The sequence below is a fragment of the Pongo abelii genome, chromosome 23, assembly GCF_028885655.2.
Source record: "Pongo abelii isolate AG06213 chromosome 23, NHGRI_mPonAbe1-v2.0_pri, whole genome shotgun sequence".
Classification (NCBI taxonomy): Eukaryota; Metazoa; Chordata; class Mammalia; order Primates; family Hominidae; genus Pongo; species Pongo abelii.
Window position 1 is genome coordinate 29230489 of NC_085929.1, and position 13139 is coordinate 29243627.

At 40.1% G+C, this 13139-nt stretch overlaps 1 protein-coding gene across 10 annotated transcripts in view; it reads left to right on the forward strand.

The window, feature by feature from the left end:
- LOC100445226 (cytospin-A-like) overlaps positions 1–13139 on the forward strand; it is a 109506-nt gene that overhangs the window by 41282 nt on the left and 55085 nt on the right. For 6 of the 10 annotated variants that reach the window (XR_010139434.1, XM_063722773.1, XM_054543113.2 and 3 more), the window contains 3 exons: positions 2600–2753; positions 8272–9902; positions 11198–11405. Coding sequence is in view for 9 of the 10 variants with exons in the window: in XM_063722773.1 (XP_063578843.1) it covers positions 2600–2753; positions 8272–9902; positions 11198–11405 (1993 nt within the window). In the remaining variant the exon portion in view is untranslated. Of the gene's footprint in view, positions 1–1318; positions 1417–2254; positions 2406–2599; positions 2754–8271; positions 9903–11197; positions 11406–13139 lie in introns of those variants that run through there. The other 4 variants (XM_063722775.1, XM_063722776.1, XM_054543119.2 and 1 more) reach the window with 3 other exon arrangements.

The following is a 13139-nucleotide window of genomic DNA, read 5'->3' on the forward strand; positions in this document are numbered from 1 at the left end:
ACCTTAACCATTTGTTTGTGAGATATTGCAAATAGACTTTCCCAGTTTTTTATGTTCTAAAATTCTATTTATGATGGTTTTTTGGTCGTACAAAACATTTTAACGTTTTTTTAATTAAAAGGATTTTTTATTTTTAAGATTTTAATTTTTATGTAGTCACATCGATCAAATCTTTGTTTTACAATTTTAGATTTAAAATCATAGTTAGAAAACCTTGGACTTTATGTTTGATATGGTGTGAAATAGGTCTCAGCATTTATTTTTGCCCCCTTGGTGTATGCACTTGACCTAGCACCATTTTCTGGAAAACTCTTGTTTTCTCCCTTGCTGCCTTGGTTATAAATCAAGTGTCTATAAATATGCAGTTTCCTTATGGACTCTGTTTCACTAGTTTATTCTTGTTCCAGCACTGTACTGTCTTAATTATTATAAGTGCAAAGTTTATGATTTGGTGCCCTTATGTATATTTAACTTTGTCATTAGCCAAAGGCAAATTGTAACCAGAGAAGTGTGATGAGTAGTCCACTTTGACATGACAATGTAGGGTGGTTTTCAATGTAATTATTGTCAAATGGAAGAATTTAACTTATGGAGGAAGAAAGATTAGTTCAAAGATAATTTTACTTTTATTAGCAGGATACAAAAGAAGACTGAAAATATAAGAATGTGTTGAGTTTATTTACTGGCTATTTACTGGCTAATAGAGGAGGGACAAATTGGCAGGAAAGTGGCATGACTTTCATTGTGTGACTTCGGCATCATAGTTGATGGCCAGTTTTTGTGAACAGAAACAAGTCTTAAAAGTATGAACAGGCCAGGCATGGTAGCTCACACTTGTAATCCCAGCAGTTTGGGAGGCCGAGGTGGGCAGATCACTTGAAGGCCAGGAGTTCGAGACCAGCTTGGCCAACGTGGCAATACCCCATCTCTACTAAGAATATAAAAATTAGCTGAGCATGGTGGCGCATGCCTGTAGTCCTAGCTACTCAGGAGGCTGAGGTGGGAGAATCACTAGTACCCGGGAGGTGGAGATTGCAGTGAGCCGAGATCATGCCAGTGCACTCCAGCCTCAGTGACAGAGTGAGACTTTGTCTCAAAAAAAAAAAAAAAAAAGAATATGAACAGTCCTTGAAATTAATGCAGTGTTTCCCTCTCTTTTTATGTATTCTAGATTTCATAATGTAACAGCCCTTAATTACCAGAGTTGAATTCTGTTTAATTCATTGAAAATATTTATTCCTTTTTCTGCCTCTTTTTTTGGGGGGTGGGTGGGGACAGGGTCTCACTCTGTTGCCTAGGCTGGAGTACAGTGGTGTGATCACAGCTCAGTGCAGCTTTGACCTCCTGGGCTCAAGCGATCCTCTCACTTCATCCTTCCCAATAACTGGGACTACAGGCATGTGCCACTTTGCCCAGGTAATTAGTTTTTAAATTTTTTGTAGAAACGGAAATCTCCCTATGTTGCCCAGGCTGGTGTTGAACTCCTGGGCTCAAGTGATCCACCTCGGCCTCCCAAAATGCTAAGATTACAGGCATGAGCCACTGTGCCCAGCCTTTTCTGCCTCTTTTTAACCTAATGGTACTGTATTAGAACTTTGATAATTGAATAACAGAAATATGCTCCATATGGAGTCACTGACATTTAGAACTGGAAGAGACTTTAGAGATTAGTTACTTATGAACTATCTTAACTAGTAGAAATGAATTCAGTATGATTATCTGAGAGAGGGCATGGTTCCAGATAGAAGATAGTGTAAATCAGTCGGCTAACTCATGCCAAAGAGAGAAAACTTTTGGGTTCTTTTGTTAAAAAGTAGTTTTTCTCTTTTTTTCCCCCACATATCTTTAACTGCTCTGTGTTCCCTTCATTTCTAGGAGAAGTAAAAACGTTTCTTCACTACTTTTTAGAATAATAAATTTACAGCCGATTTATTATCCATAGTGTTTTTTTAAGGCTCATGTTTTTAAAATTGTCTTTATAAAATATAAGTATTGCAGATGGTCTTTCTCACGTAATAACGATCATTTAGATAGCAGAACCCTTTCTCAAACTGTAAAGTCTTTAGTTTTTTATTAATATATTATGCATGTTTTAGAAAATACCTCCTTTCAATTGTGACTAAAATTTGATTACTACAGAATTATAAGGTAAAAAAGATAAATTTCAGAATAAATTCTTTTAGATACTGGCCTCATCATGGAATCACTTTAGAGCAGTGAAGATTATTTGACTCTCAATGATATTTCTTTCTAGAAATTGCAAGATGACACTTCCTGTGGCATTATAGGACTTTCCCAAGATATCATGTGCTATCCCCCATCATCTGAATCCGGCATATGTGGACACATAGCAGGCTTCCATAAAGTCTTTGATTACATGTACAATTTTATTATTTTAAAAAGAAGTAAGTGATTGTTTATAAACCTATAAAGAAGTTCTGTTTCTGTAGCACAGTATGGTGTGCTGCTTACTACCTGTCAGATAGTTTTGGTAATAGGGCTCTTGAACTTAGTATAAAAGTCATGAGCTTTGTCGAGTCCCAAAATATCTAATCTAGCTTGATCTAGTAAATTTGTTTTTATTTTCTGTTGCTTCTAGACCAAGAGCAGTGATGACCTTTTAGCTGGAATGGCCGGAGGGGTAACGGTGACTAATGGTGTTAAAGGAAAGAAAAGCACCTGCCCATCTGCAGCACCTTCAGCATCTGCCCCTGCCATGACCACCGTGGAGAACAAATCCAAGATTAGCACAGGTATTGGTGACATTCAGTCTGAGACTTCAACTTCTTTTTTGTTTGAATAGGCAGGATGCATTGGTGTTTACAGTGTTCCATCTCATTATAGGAAATTGTAGACATACAAAAGTAGATGGATTGATATTTCAGCCCAATACGCTCATCACCATTATCAACTCACAGCCAGTTGTAACTCCTGATACCCACTGTTCCCTCTTATTATTTTGAAGCAGATTCTGGACATCATATCATTTCATCCATAAATACTTTATTATCTTGGAAAGAGAAAGATTCTTTTTTTTTTTTTTTTTTGAGACGGAGTCTTAGTCATGCAGGCTGAAGTGCAATGGCCTGATCTTGGCTCATCGCAACCTTCGCCTCCCAGGTTCAAGCAATTCTCCTGCCTCAGCCTCCTGAGTAGCTGGGATTACAGGCATGCGCCACCATGCCTGGCTAATTTTTGTATTTTTAGTAAAGATGGGGTTTCACCATGTTGGTCAGACTGGTCTCGAACTCCTGACCTCGTGGTCTGTGTGCCTCGGCCTCCCAAAGTGTTGGGATTACAGTCATGAGCCACCACACCGGGCCTAGGAGAAGGATTTTTTTTTTTTTTTTGAGATGGAGTCTTGCTCTATCACCCAGACTGGAGTGCAATGGCACGATCTCGGCTAACTGCAACCTTCGCCTCCTGGGTTGATGCCATTCTCCTGCCTCAGCCTCCCGAGTAGTTAGGACTACAGGCGCCCATCACCAAGCCCACCTAATTTTGTTTTTTGTATTTTTAGTAGAGACAGAGTTTCACCGTGTTAGCCAGGATGGTCTCGATCTCCTGACCTCGTGATCCGCCCGCCTCAGCCTCCCAAAGTGCTGGTATTACAGGCATGAGCCCCCGCGCCCGGCCAGAGAAGGATTGTTTTAAAAATATAATCATAATACCATTATCAGTCCTTGAAATAACCGATAATCATTCCTTAAATCATAACTTATTCAATGAGTATTTAAATTTCCAAGAGTCTTATAAATATTTTTGTTTTATTTACTGTCTATTTTTATATTTGGATCAGGACTCATGTAGGTCCATATATAATTGGCTGATGTGTCTCTTAAATCTTCTTTTTTAAAATCTATGGGTTTATCCTGATTCTTGCAGTTTAATTTTTGTGGAAGCTGGTCATATGAGCTGTAGAGTTCTGAGTATGTGGATTTTTATATCGCAATATCCCCATGATGTTTTTTCCCATCACCCTTTATTGTCTGTATTTATTGTAAATGGCATTGGAGCCTTATGGGACAGATTCAGGTCCCCTGTCCCCCTATTTTGAAAACAAAACAACCAAAATACAAGACTCCTTCATAGGTGGTGGTGTGTCCACCCATCAGGAAACACATAGTTTCTGATTGTCCCTCTTCAAATGATGTTAGAAGCCTCTGATGATCAGTGCCTAGATCCATTCATTCTAATTCTGCCATCTTTCTTCATTCAGTAACAGGTATTTGTTTTTAGATTGATGGAGTTGATAAATTAATTTATCCTACAGTCCAAGGAGTAATGCTCTCATATTTTACTTCTTACATTTATAGAAAAAGAACTTTAAAACTTCTAGTAAACATAAGATCAAGTGTTTGTAATAAAGCTTATGAAGGCAAATTGTAAAAATTACATCAGATCCTTTTCTGTCATCATAATTTAGGCTCTTAGCCCCTCTTGTGTGTATTAGACTCTTCTAGCCCAGGATTACCTACTGTCTTCATTTTTGCTTTGGCTTTATGCAGATTCTTCCTTCCATTTCAGATTGGGCCCCCCTGTTAATGATAATAGGTGTGATTAACAAGAAGGAATATTGAAGTCCTTGCTTTGTGATTTACAGGCATGATTTCATTTTATCCTCACTGTAGCCCTGTGAGAACTAGTATCCTCATTTTAGAGATGAGAAAGTTTAAGTGTCTTGGCCAAGGCCGTGCATTCATTTGCTCAGTAAATATTTATTGGGGATGTGTTTTGACAAGGCCACAAGGCTGGTGGTGAGGCAAGGTCTTTACTCCCAAGCCTGGGGTCATCACCACATTTAACATTGTAGCTTATGTGGTAGGAAGGAAATTAAATACTCTTGCCATTTGCATGTCTTCCTGTTTCCTGCCTTTAGAATTGTACTGGGAGAGATTCCATGTGTTTATATACTTAGTTTCTTGCTGACTGATGCTACCTGACCTCAGGATTCAGTTATCACCTCTCTGGATTAGCTGCCCCAGTATGGCTTTGTACGTTTATTTTATTTTGCTGGGGATGTCATAACAAAATACCACAGACTGGATGGCTTAAACCACAGAAATTTATTTTCTCAAATCTGGAGGCCAGAAGTCTGAGATGGGGGTGTTAGCAGATTTACTTTCTCCTGAGATATCTTTTTTGTCTTGCAGATGGCTGCCTTCTCTGTGTCTTCACTGGTTCGTCCCTCTATGTGTGTGTGTCCTCATCTCCTCCTCTTACAAGAACACCAGTCGTGTTGGATTAGGGCCCACCCTAATGACTTCATCTTACCTTAATTACCTCTTTAACTTCATTATCCTGTCTCCAGGTGCGGTCACATTTGAGGTTTTGGGGTTAGGGCTTCAACATATTAATTTTGTGTGTTTTGTGGGAGCACAGTTCAGCCTATAACAACATCCTTATTCTTCAGTTCATCTGCTCTACCTTTACCTCCTCCAGTGACTTTCCTAAGACTGTTTGATTTCCGTGTATCAATTCACTTGTCTTTACCTCAGATTATTCTGTCTACTCATTACAGTAATCCAGAGAGGAATTTTTCTTCTTTTATCTTTCAAACATGAACAGATTTTCTTTTTTGTAAGGATTTTTGATTTAGATAAGGATGCGGTACCACTTACAGAACTAGGGAAAGGAATTAATGTTGGGGAAAAAAGTTACCCCAGCCAGGTGCGATGGTGCACGCCTGTAATCCCAGCACTTTGGGAGGCCAAGGTGGGCGGATCACTTGAGCCTAGGAGTTCAAGACCAGCTTGGGCAACATGCCCAACGTGGTGAAGCCCCCGTCTCTACAAAAAATACAAAAATTAGCTGGGTATGGTGGCGTGTGCTTGTCGTCCTAGCTACTGAGGAGGCTGAGGTGGGAGGATCACCTGAGCCTGGGAGGTAGAGTTGCCGTGATCTGTGATGGCACGACTGCACTCTAGCCTGGGTGACAGAGCCTCAAAAAAAAAAAAAAGAGTTATGCCATCTTTTTCCATTTTTGGCCTCCGTATACAGTTGTTTCTCCCAGTCTGATTACTTTTGCCTTTCATATCTGTCACAGATTTCTTGCCTCTTCTGTGTTCTTACTGCCACCCCTGAATGTAGGACCTCTTTTACCTCATTGGTCTACCTGCCCACATTCCTCCTCTGCTGCTCTGCTTTCTTCCTTATGTATTCCACTGAGTATCTGTATTAGTCCATTCTCATGCTGCTGTAAAGAACTGCCCCAGACTGAGTAATTTATAAAGAAAAGAGGTTTAATTTACTCACAGGTCCACAGAGATGGGGAGGCCTCTGGAAACTTAGAATTATGGTGGAAGGGGTAGCAGACATGTCCTCCTCCACATAGTGGCAGGAAGGAGAAGAATGAGAGCCAAGCAAAGGAGAAGCCCCTTACCATCGGATATCATGAGAACTCACTATCACGAGAACAGCGTGAGGGTAACTGCTTCCATGATTAAATTACCTCCCAACAGGTCCCTCCCGAAACACATAGGGATTATGGGAACTACAGTTCAAGATGAGATTTGGGTGGGGACGCAGCCAAACCATATTAGTATCCTCTAGATTAATTTTCATAAAATGTACTTTTCCTTACATTTCTTTCCTACTCAGGATCATTTATTGACTTAGTGTGACTCACTGAATTCTGCCTATCTTTTGGGACTCTGTATGAACATTCCCCAGCAACTTCCGTTAACTGTGTGACTGTACTTTTCCTTTCTGTGTGCCATGTTCACTTCTGCTTCCTTTCCTTGTCTGTCTTTTTGCCAGCCTGAATTCCGCATCCTCCTGTACACCTGTTCTGTTAGTGGCTATCTCCCTCTATCTGTGGAGATCATTTGCTCCCTGTTTACCTCTACAGCCTAGATCCCACCACCTAATGAACCAGCAGGGTCTTTAAAAATACTTATTGATTCGATGTGGATCTTATTTTTTAACATAAAAATTCAGTATTTCTGAAGTATTTACAGGTATTTAAACATATTCCTGGCCAGGTGCGGTGGCTCACACCTGTAATCCCAGCACGTTGGGAGACCGACGCGGGCAGATCATTTGAGGTCAGGAGTTTGAGACCAGCCTGGCCAACGTGGTGAAACCCTGTCTCTACTAAAAATACAAAAAAATTAGCCAGGCATGGTGGCACGTGCCTGTAATCCCAGCTACTTGGGAGGCCGAGGAAGGAGAATCGCTTGAACCTGGGAGTCAGAGGTTGCAGTGAGCCGAAATCGCTCTACTGCACTATAGCCTGGGTGACGGTCTAGAGAGACTCCATCTCAAAAAACAAACAAACAAAAAAAACTTCCTGTTGTTTTTGTATTAAACAAATGATTGTGTCAGTTTTCACAGGTTTAAAATTTTAGTAGTTAAGTAATCATGTGATTCACGTAGATTTGATTGACACATCATCATTATTTAACATTAGTGCTTCATTGTTTTTTACATTTAGAGAGACAGTATAACATACTGGTTAAGGTGCAAAATCTGGAACCAGACTGCCTGGGTTTCAATTTTGGCTCATCTATTTATTACCTGTGACATGTTGGCAAATTATTTAACATCTGTGTCTGAGTTTCTTCATCTGTAAAACAAGGTGATAATAGCACCTATCTCAAGTGTTTAATGAGGCTTATATAAGTTAATGTATGTGAAGTGTTAATGTATTTGTATAACCAAGTGCTAGGTATGTGTTAGCTATTGTTATAATTGTTACTATTTATGTGGCATTTTATGGTGTTAAAACTTTTTTGCATTTACTTTGGTCAGAGTAAAATTTTTGTGTTTCTAGTAGGTAGCTTAGATTTTTGGTTTGCTCAGAGACTGCTTTTCCCTTCTTGCCCACCTATGATCTCCCTTCACTATCTGTGTGCAGTTAGTTTACCACCGACTGGCTAATCCTGGAGTTACCTTCGCCTGTCTTGCCCTAGAATATTATGCCTCTGGTGAACTGGTTAAAACCCTGCTTCTGGATTCAAGTTAATGTATATCATTTCAGTAACAGCTTTATAGAGATGTAATTCACATTCCATAAAATTTACTCTCTTAAAAACGTGTAAAACAAAGTGTATAACTTATTTCTCCTTGATAATTAAAAGATGAATGATCTTCTGGTTTTGAAGAAATTGAACTTTAAAGTAACAGACTCTAAGGCAAGATTATTGTAGATATAAATCATTGTGTAGATCCTGGATTTCATCTCATTACACCTGGGGCAGGAACTGTGTATTCTATGTAGCCTTTTATTGCTGACATTTTTGCCTTACATTTTTTGTATTAAACACATAGGCACAGCTTCTTCAACCAAGCGGAGCACTTCTACAGGTAATAAAGAATCCAGTTCTACTAGAGAAAGATTACGTGAACGTACCCGATTAAACCAGAGCAAAAAACTACCTTCTGCAGGTCAGGGAGCTAATGACATGGCATTGGCCAAACGTTCCCACAGTCGAACTGCTACAGAATGTGACGTTCGTATGAGCAAGTCTAAGTCAGACAATCAGATCACTGACAGAGCTGCTTTGGAGGCCAAAGTGAAGGATCTTCTCACACTGGCAAAAACCAAAGACGTAGAAATTTTACATTTGAGAAATGAACTGCGAGACATGCGTGCCCAGCTGGGCATTAATGAGGATCATTCTGAGGGTGATGAAAAATCTGAGAAGGAAACTATTATGGCTCACCAGCCGACTGATGTGGAGTCCACTTTATTGCAGTTGCAGGAACAGAATACTGCCATCCGTGAAGAACTCAACCAGCTGAAAAATGAAAACAGAATGTTAAAGGACAGGTTGAATGCATTGGGCTTTTCCCTAGAGCAGAGGTTAGACAATTCTGAAAAACCGTTTGGCTATCAGTCCCTGAGCCCAGAAATCACCCCTGGTAACCAGAGCGATGGAGGAGGAACTCTGACTTCTTCAGTGGAAGGCTCTGCCCCTGGCTCAGTGGAGGATCTCTTGAGTCAGGATGAAAATACGCTAATGGACCATCAGCACAGTAACTCCATGGACAATTTAGACAGTGAGTGCAGTGAGGTCTACCAGCCCCTCACATCGAGCGATGATGCGCTGGATGCACCATCCTCCTCAGAGTCGGAAGGCATCCCCAGCATAGAGCGCTCCCGGAAGGGGAGCAGCGGGAACGCCAGTGAAGTGTCCGTGGCTTGCCTGACTGAACGGATACACCAGATGGAAGAGAACCAGCACAGTACAAGTGAGGAACTCCAGGCAACCCTGCAAGAGCTAGCTGATTTACAGCAGATTACCCAGGAACTGAATAGTGAAAACGAAAGGCTTGGAGAAGAGAAGGTTATTCTGATGGAGTCTTTATGTCAGCAGAGTGATAAGTTGGAACACTTTAGTCGACAGATTGAATACTTCCGCTCTCTTCTAGATGAGCATCACATTTCTTACGTCATAGATGAAGATGTAAAAAGTGGGCGCTATATGGAATTAGAACAACGTTACATGGACCTCGCTGAGAATGCCCGTTGTGAACGGGAGCAGCTTCTTGGTGTCCAGCAGCATTTAAGCAATACTTTGAAAATGGCAGAACAAGACAATAAGGAAGCTCAAGAAATGATAGGGGCACTCAAAGAACGCAGTCACCATATGGAGCGAATTATTGAGTCTGAGCAGAAAGAGAAAGCAGCCTTGGCAGCCACGTTAGAGGAGTACAAAGCCACAGTGGCCAGTGACCAGATAGAGATGAATCGCCTGAAGGCCCAGCTGGAGAATGAAAAGCAGAAAGTGGCAGAGCTGTATTCTATCCATAACTCTGGAGACAAATCTGATATTCAGGACCTCCTGGAGAGTGTCAGGCTGGACAAAGAAAAAGCAGAGACTTTGGCTAGTAGCTTGCAGGAAGATCTGGCTCATACCCCAAATGATGCCAGTCGATTACAGGATGCCATTGCTAAGGTATTGTTTAAATAGATTAAAATGTTCCGGACAGCATTAGGCAGCTGCCGTGCACAGTGTTTACTGAGAACCTGGGTCACTGGTTTGGTTTGGTGTGTTATTAGCTTTTTTTTAAAACATATTTTTAAAACTTGAGAATGGTTTCCTTTTATTGGAATAGAGTGAAAAGTGTTCTTAAGATAATGTCACTTTCTCTCACTTGTTCTGTTTTCCTGCCTGTGAGACGATGTGGCTGGTATTACAGCTAAAACCAGAATTTGTCCCTAGTTCTGAGTATGCCTATGGAGTGGGTCATGAAATTTTACCTCCCCCCACCTCATCTCGAATCTGTTTTGGTGTAATATAGGTGGAGAGTCAGTATTCCAGTCTGTAGCATCAGCAGTGCATGTTTCCTCTTATCTTGCTATAGTAATAGTTTTTCAAATAGAGATCTGTTGAGAGTTAAAAAATATTTTTGGCATATAGAGGCACCTGTTTCTCAGAGGCTTGTGATTTATTGCTGGCAGGGACCTTAGCAATTATCAGTCCAGCCCCTTGTTTTACATGCCTCCAGCATAATAGTGAGGACTCAGTTGGAACTGCTACCCAGGGCCCCTGGCATTCTGGCCAGGGATCTATACCCCATGTGGTTGCTGATGAACTGTTTATTTCCATGAGTTATTCTAGTTATACTAGTTATTCTAGCTTACATTTTATTTATTTGTTATTTTAGTGCAATGATTTTAAAATAAATTTTAATATATCTTTGGCCAAAATTTGAGTAATTTAGATTTTAGGGTTTTTTTAGTGATCACTTTTAAAGTTACGGTTTAGGAGATTTGTATTATTTCTTGGCACATATATGTTGAGAGGCTACTGTGAACTAATAATTTCGTAAAAACACTATTTGAGAATTGTTTTCCCTATTTCAGTTTGATACTGGAACCGTCACAAATATGACATCATTTTTGTTAGGACAACATGTTAATCATTAATCAAACGTACATGCTTTCAGTCCAAACTTTGGAGAAACGAAAATTTCCAAAGTTTCCTTGTAAATAATCTGGTTAAGTTCAATGATACATCAATATAATTTCAGTCAGTGTTACAGCAACAGTTTATGTTTAAGTGTATTATATAAAATCTTACCATGGAGTGCTTTTTCATACTTTTTAACAGTTATTACACAGGTTGTTTTAGTTTATCCATAGTGCCTCATACTTAGCTCCCCTTGGAAACTGTGTGTACCTCAATTCTGGAACTTACCTTAGAACAACTCTTAACTTTTCTAAATCTGCATCATCAATTTTACATAGGTAGAGGATGAATACCGAGCCTTCCAAGAAGAAGCTAAGAAACAAATTGAAGATTTGAATATGACGTTAGCAAAATTAAGATCAGACCTGGATGAAAAAGAAACAGAAAGGAGTGACATGAAAGAAACCATCTTTGAACTTGAAGATGAAGTAGAACAACGTCGTGCTGTGAAACTTCATGACAACCTCATTATTTCTGATCTAGAGAGTAAGTGATAACTTTTCATTCTTTTTTGTCCTACTCTTTTAAACATGTGGGGATAATTTGCATTTAGTAATAAAATAGGGCTGGGCACGGTGGCTCATGCCTGTAATTCCAGCACTTTGGGAGTTCAAAACCGAACCAGGCTGGGCGCAGTGGCTCACGCCTGTAGTCCCAGTACCTTGGGAGGCCAAGGCAGGCAGATCACTTGAGTTCAGGAGTTTGAGACCAGCCTGGCCAACATGGTAAAACCCCATATCTACTAAAAATACAAACATTAGCCGGGTGTGGTGGCAGGTGCCTGTAATCCCAGCTACTTGGGAGGCTGAGGTGGGAGGATTGCTTGAACCCAAGAGGTGGAGGCTGCAGTGAGCTGAGATTGTGCCAGTGCAGTCAAGCCTGGGCGACAGAGTGACACTTTATCTCAGAACAGAAAAGAAAAAGTCACAGGTTGATCCTGTGTCCATGGTAACTGCCTGGCAATATCAGCATGATTGATGGGGATATAACCAGACCGAGAATGGATTATTTTTTGTCAGAGAATCATGGGGTTCATAATCAATAATGGGACTCAAAAGTTATGAACCCATTGTTAAATGAGTAGGGCAGTGCCCAGAGTTGTTCAGAACAAAGTTGGTCTAATAACATTGAGAACAGCAGTTTGCCTGATCTCTAGAATAAAAATAACATTGTAAAAATTGAGTTATAATTTGTAATTTAAAAATAGGAAGATCATAGTAGTAGTTCTTTTCCTTGGTAGACTTGAATGTTGCTTTTGAGTTGAAGACAGTAGATGGCAGTGTCCCTCACAGTAGGAACACTGAAGAGGAAGGAAACTGCTGTTAGAGGTTTGAGAGTCGAAGAGTAATGCTGCTTTCTTGTGTGACCACAAATAGTGCTAGATGGCAGTTTTGCAAACTAGTCTTCACAACAAGAACTTAAGCACAAATTCCTTTGTTTCCAGGAAAAAAAAAATACATTCCATTTCAGAGTAAAAACGTAGTCATGATTGTAAAGATTGTAAAGTTTAAATCAAATCCCTACAGACACTTTTAGTGCACTTTATTCTGTCTGAATATTTCCACTGGCTGCCACTTTCCCTTTTATTTAAAAGGATTATTTATTTATTTTTAAGAAGTGACAATAATAAAAATGTAGTGCCAGGGAGCAGAAAAACACCTTTTAAAGAACAGTGATTATGTGAATTCTGTGGCCATGAATGAAAAAAGGTCAATAAAGAGAAAAAGAGCAAAGGAATGAATGCAACTTGAGAATTTATGATCAGTCTAAGATGACCAGGTAGCTTAAAATGTCGCCTGAGAATCAAAATGCCAAATGTTAAAAGTGAGCTGTCCTGAGATTTGCTGTCATTTGTCTTGTGTGTATTATGTTTAACAATAAGTAGCTGTGTCATGTCCTTTGTGACAAGAAAAAGAAAACAATTTTTAGCAAATTTCAAGAGAACTTACACTCCTAACATTTTTTGTTTGCTTGCCTGTTTTTTGCTGTTTGTTTGCTTTTTTGGGATGGAGTTTCGTTCTTGGTGCCCAGGCCAGAGTGCAATGGTACCATGTTGGCTCACTGCAACCTCTGCCCCCCGGGTTCAAGCGATTCTCCTGCTTCAGCCTCCTGCGTAGCTGGAATTACAGGCGCCCACCACCACACCCGGCTAATTTTTTATTTTTAGTAGAGACAGGGTTTCACCACGTTGGCCAGGCTGGTCTCGAACTCCTGACCTCA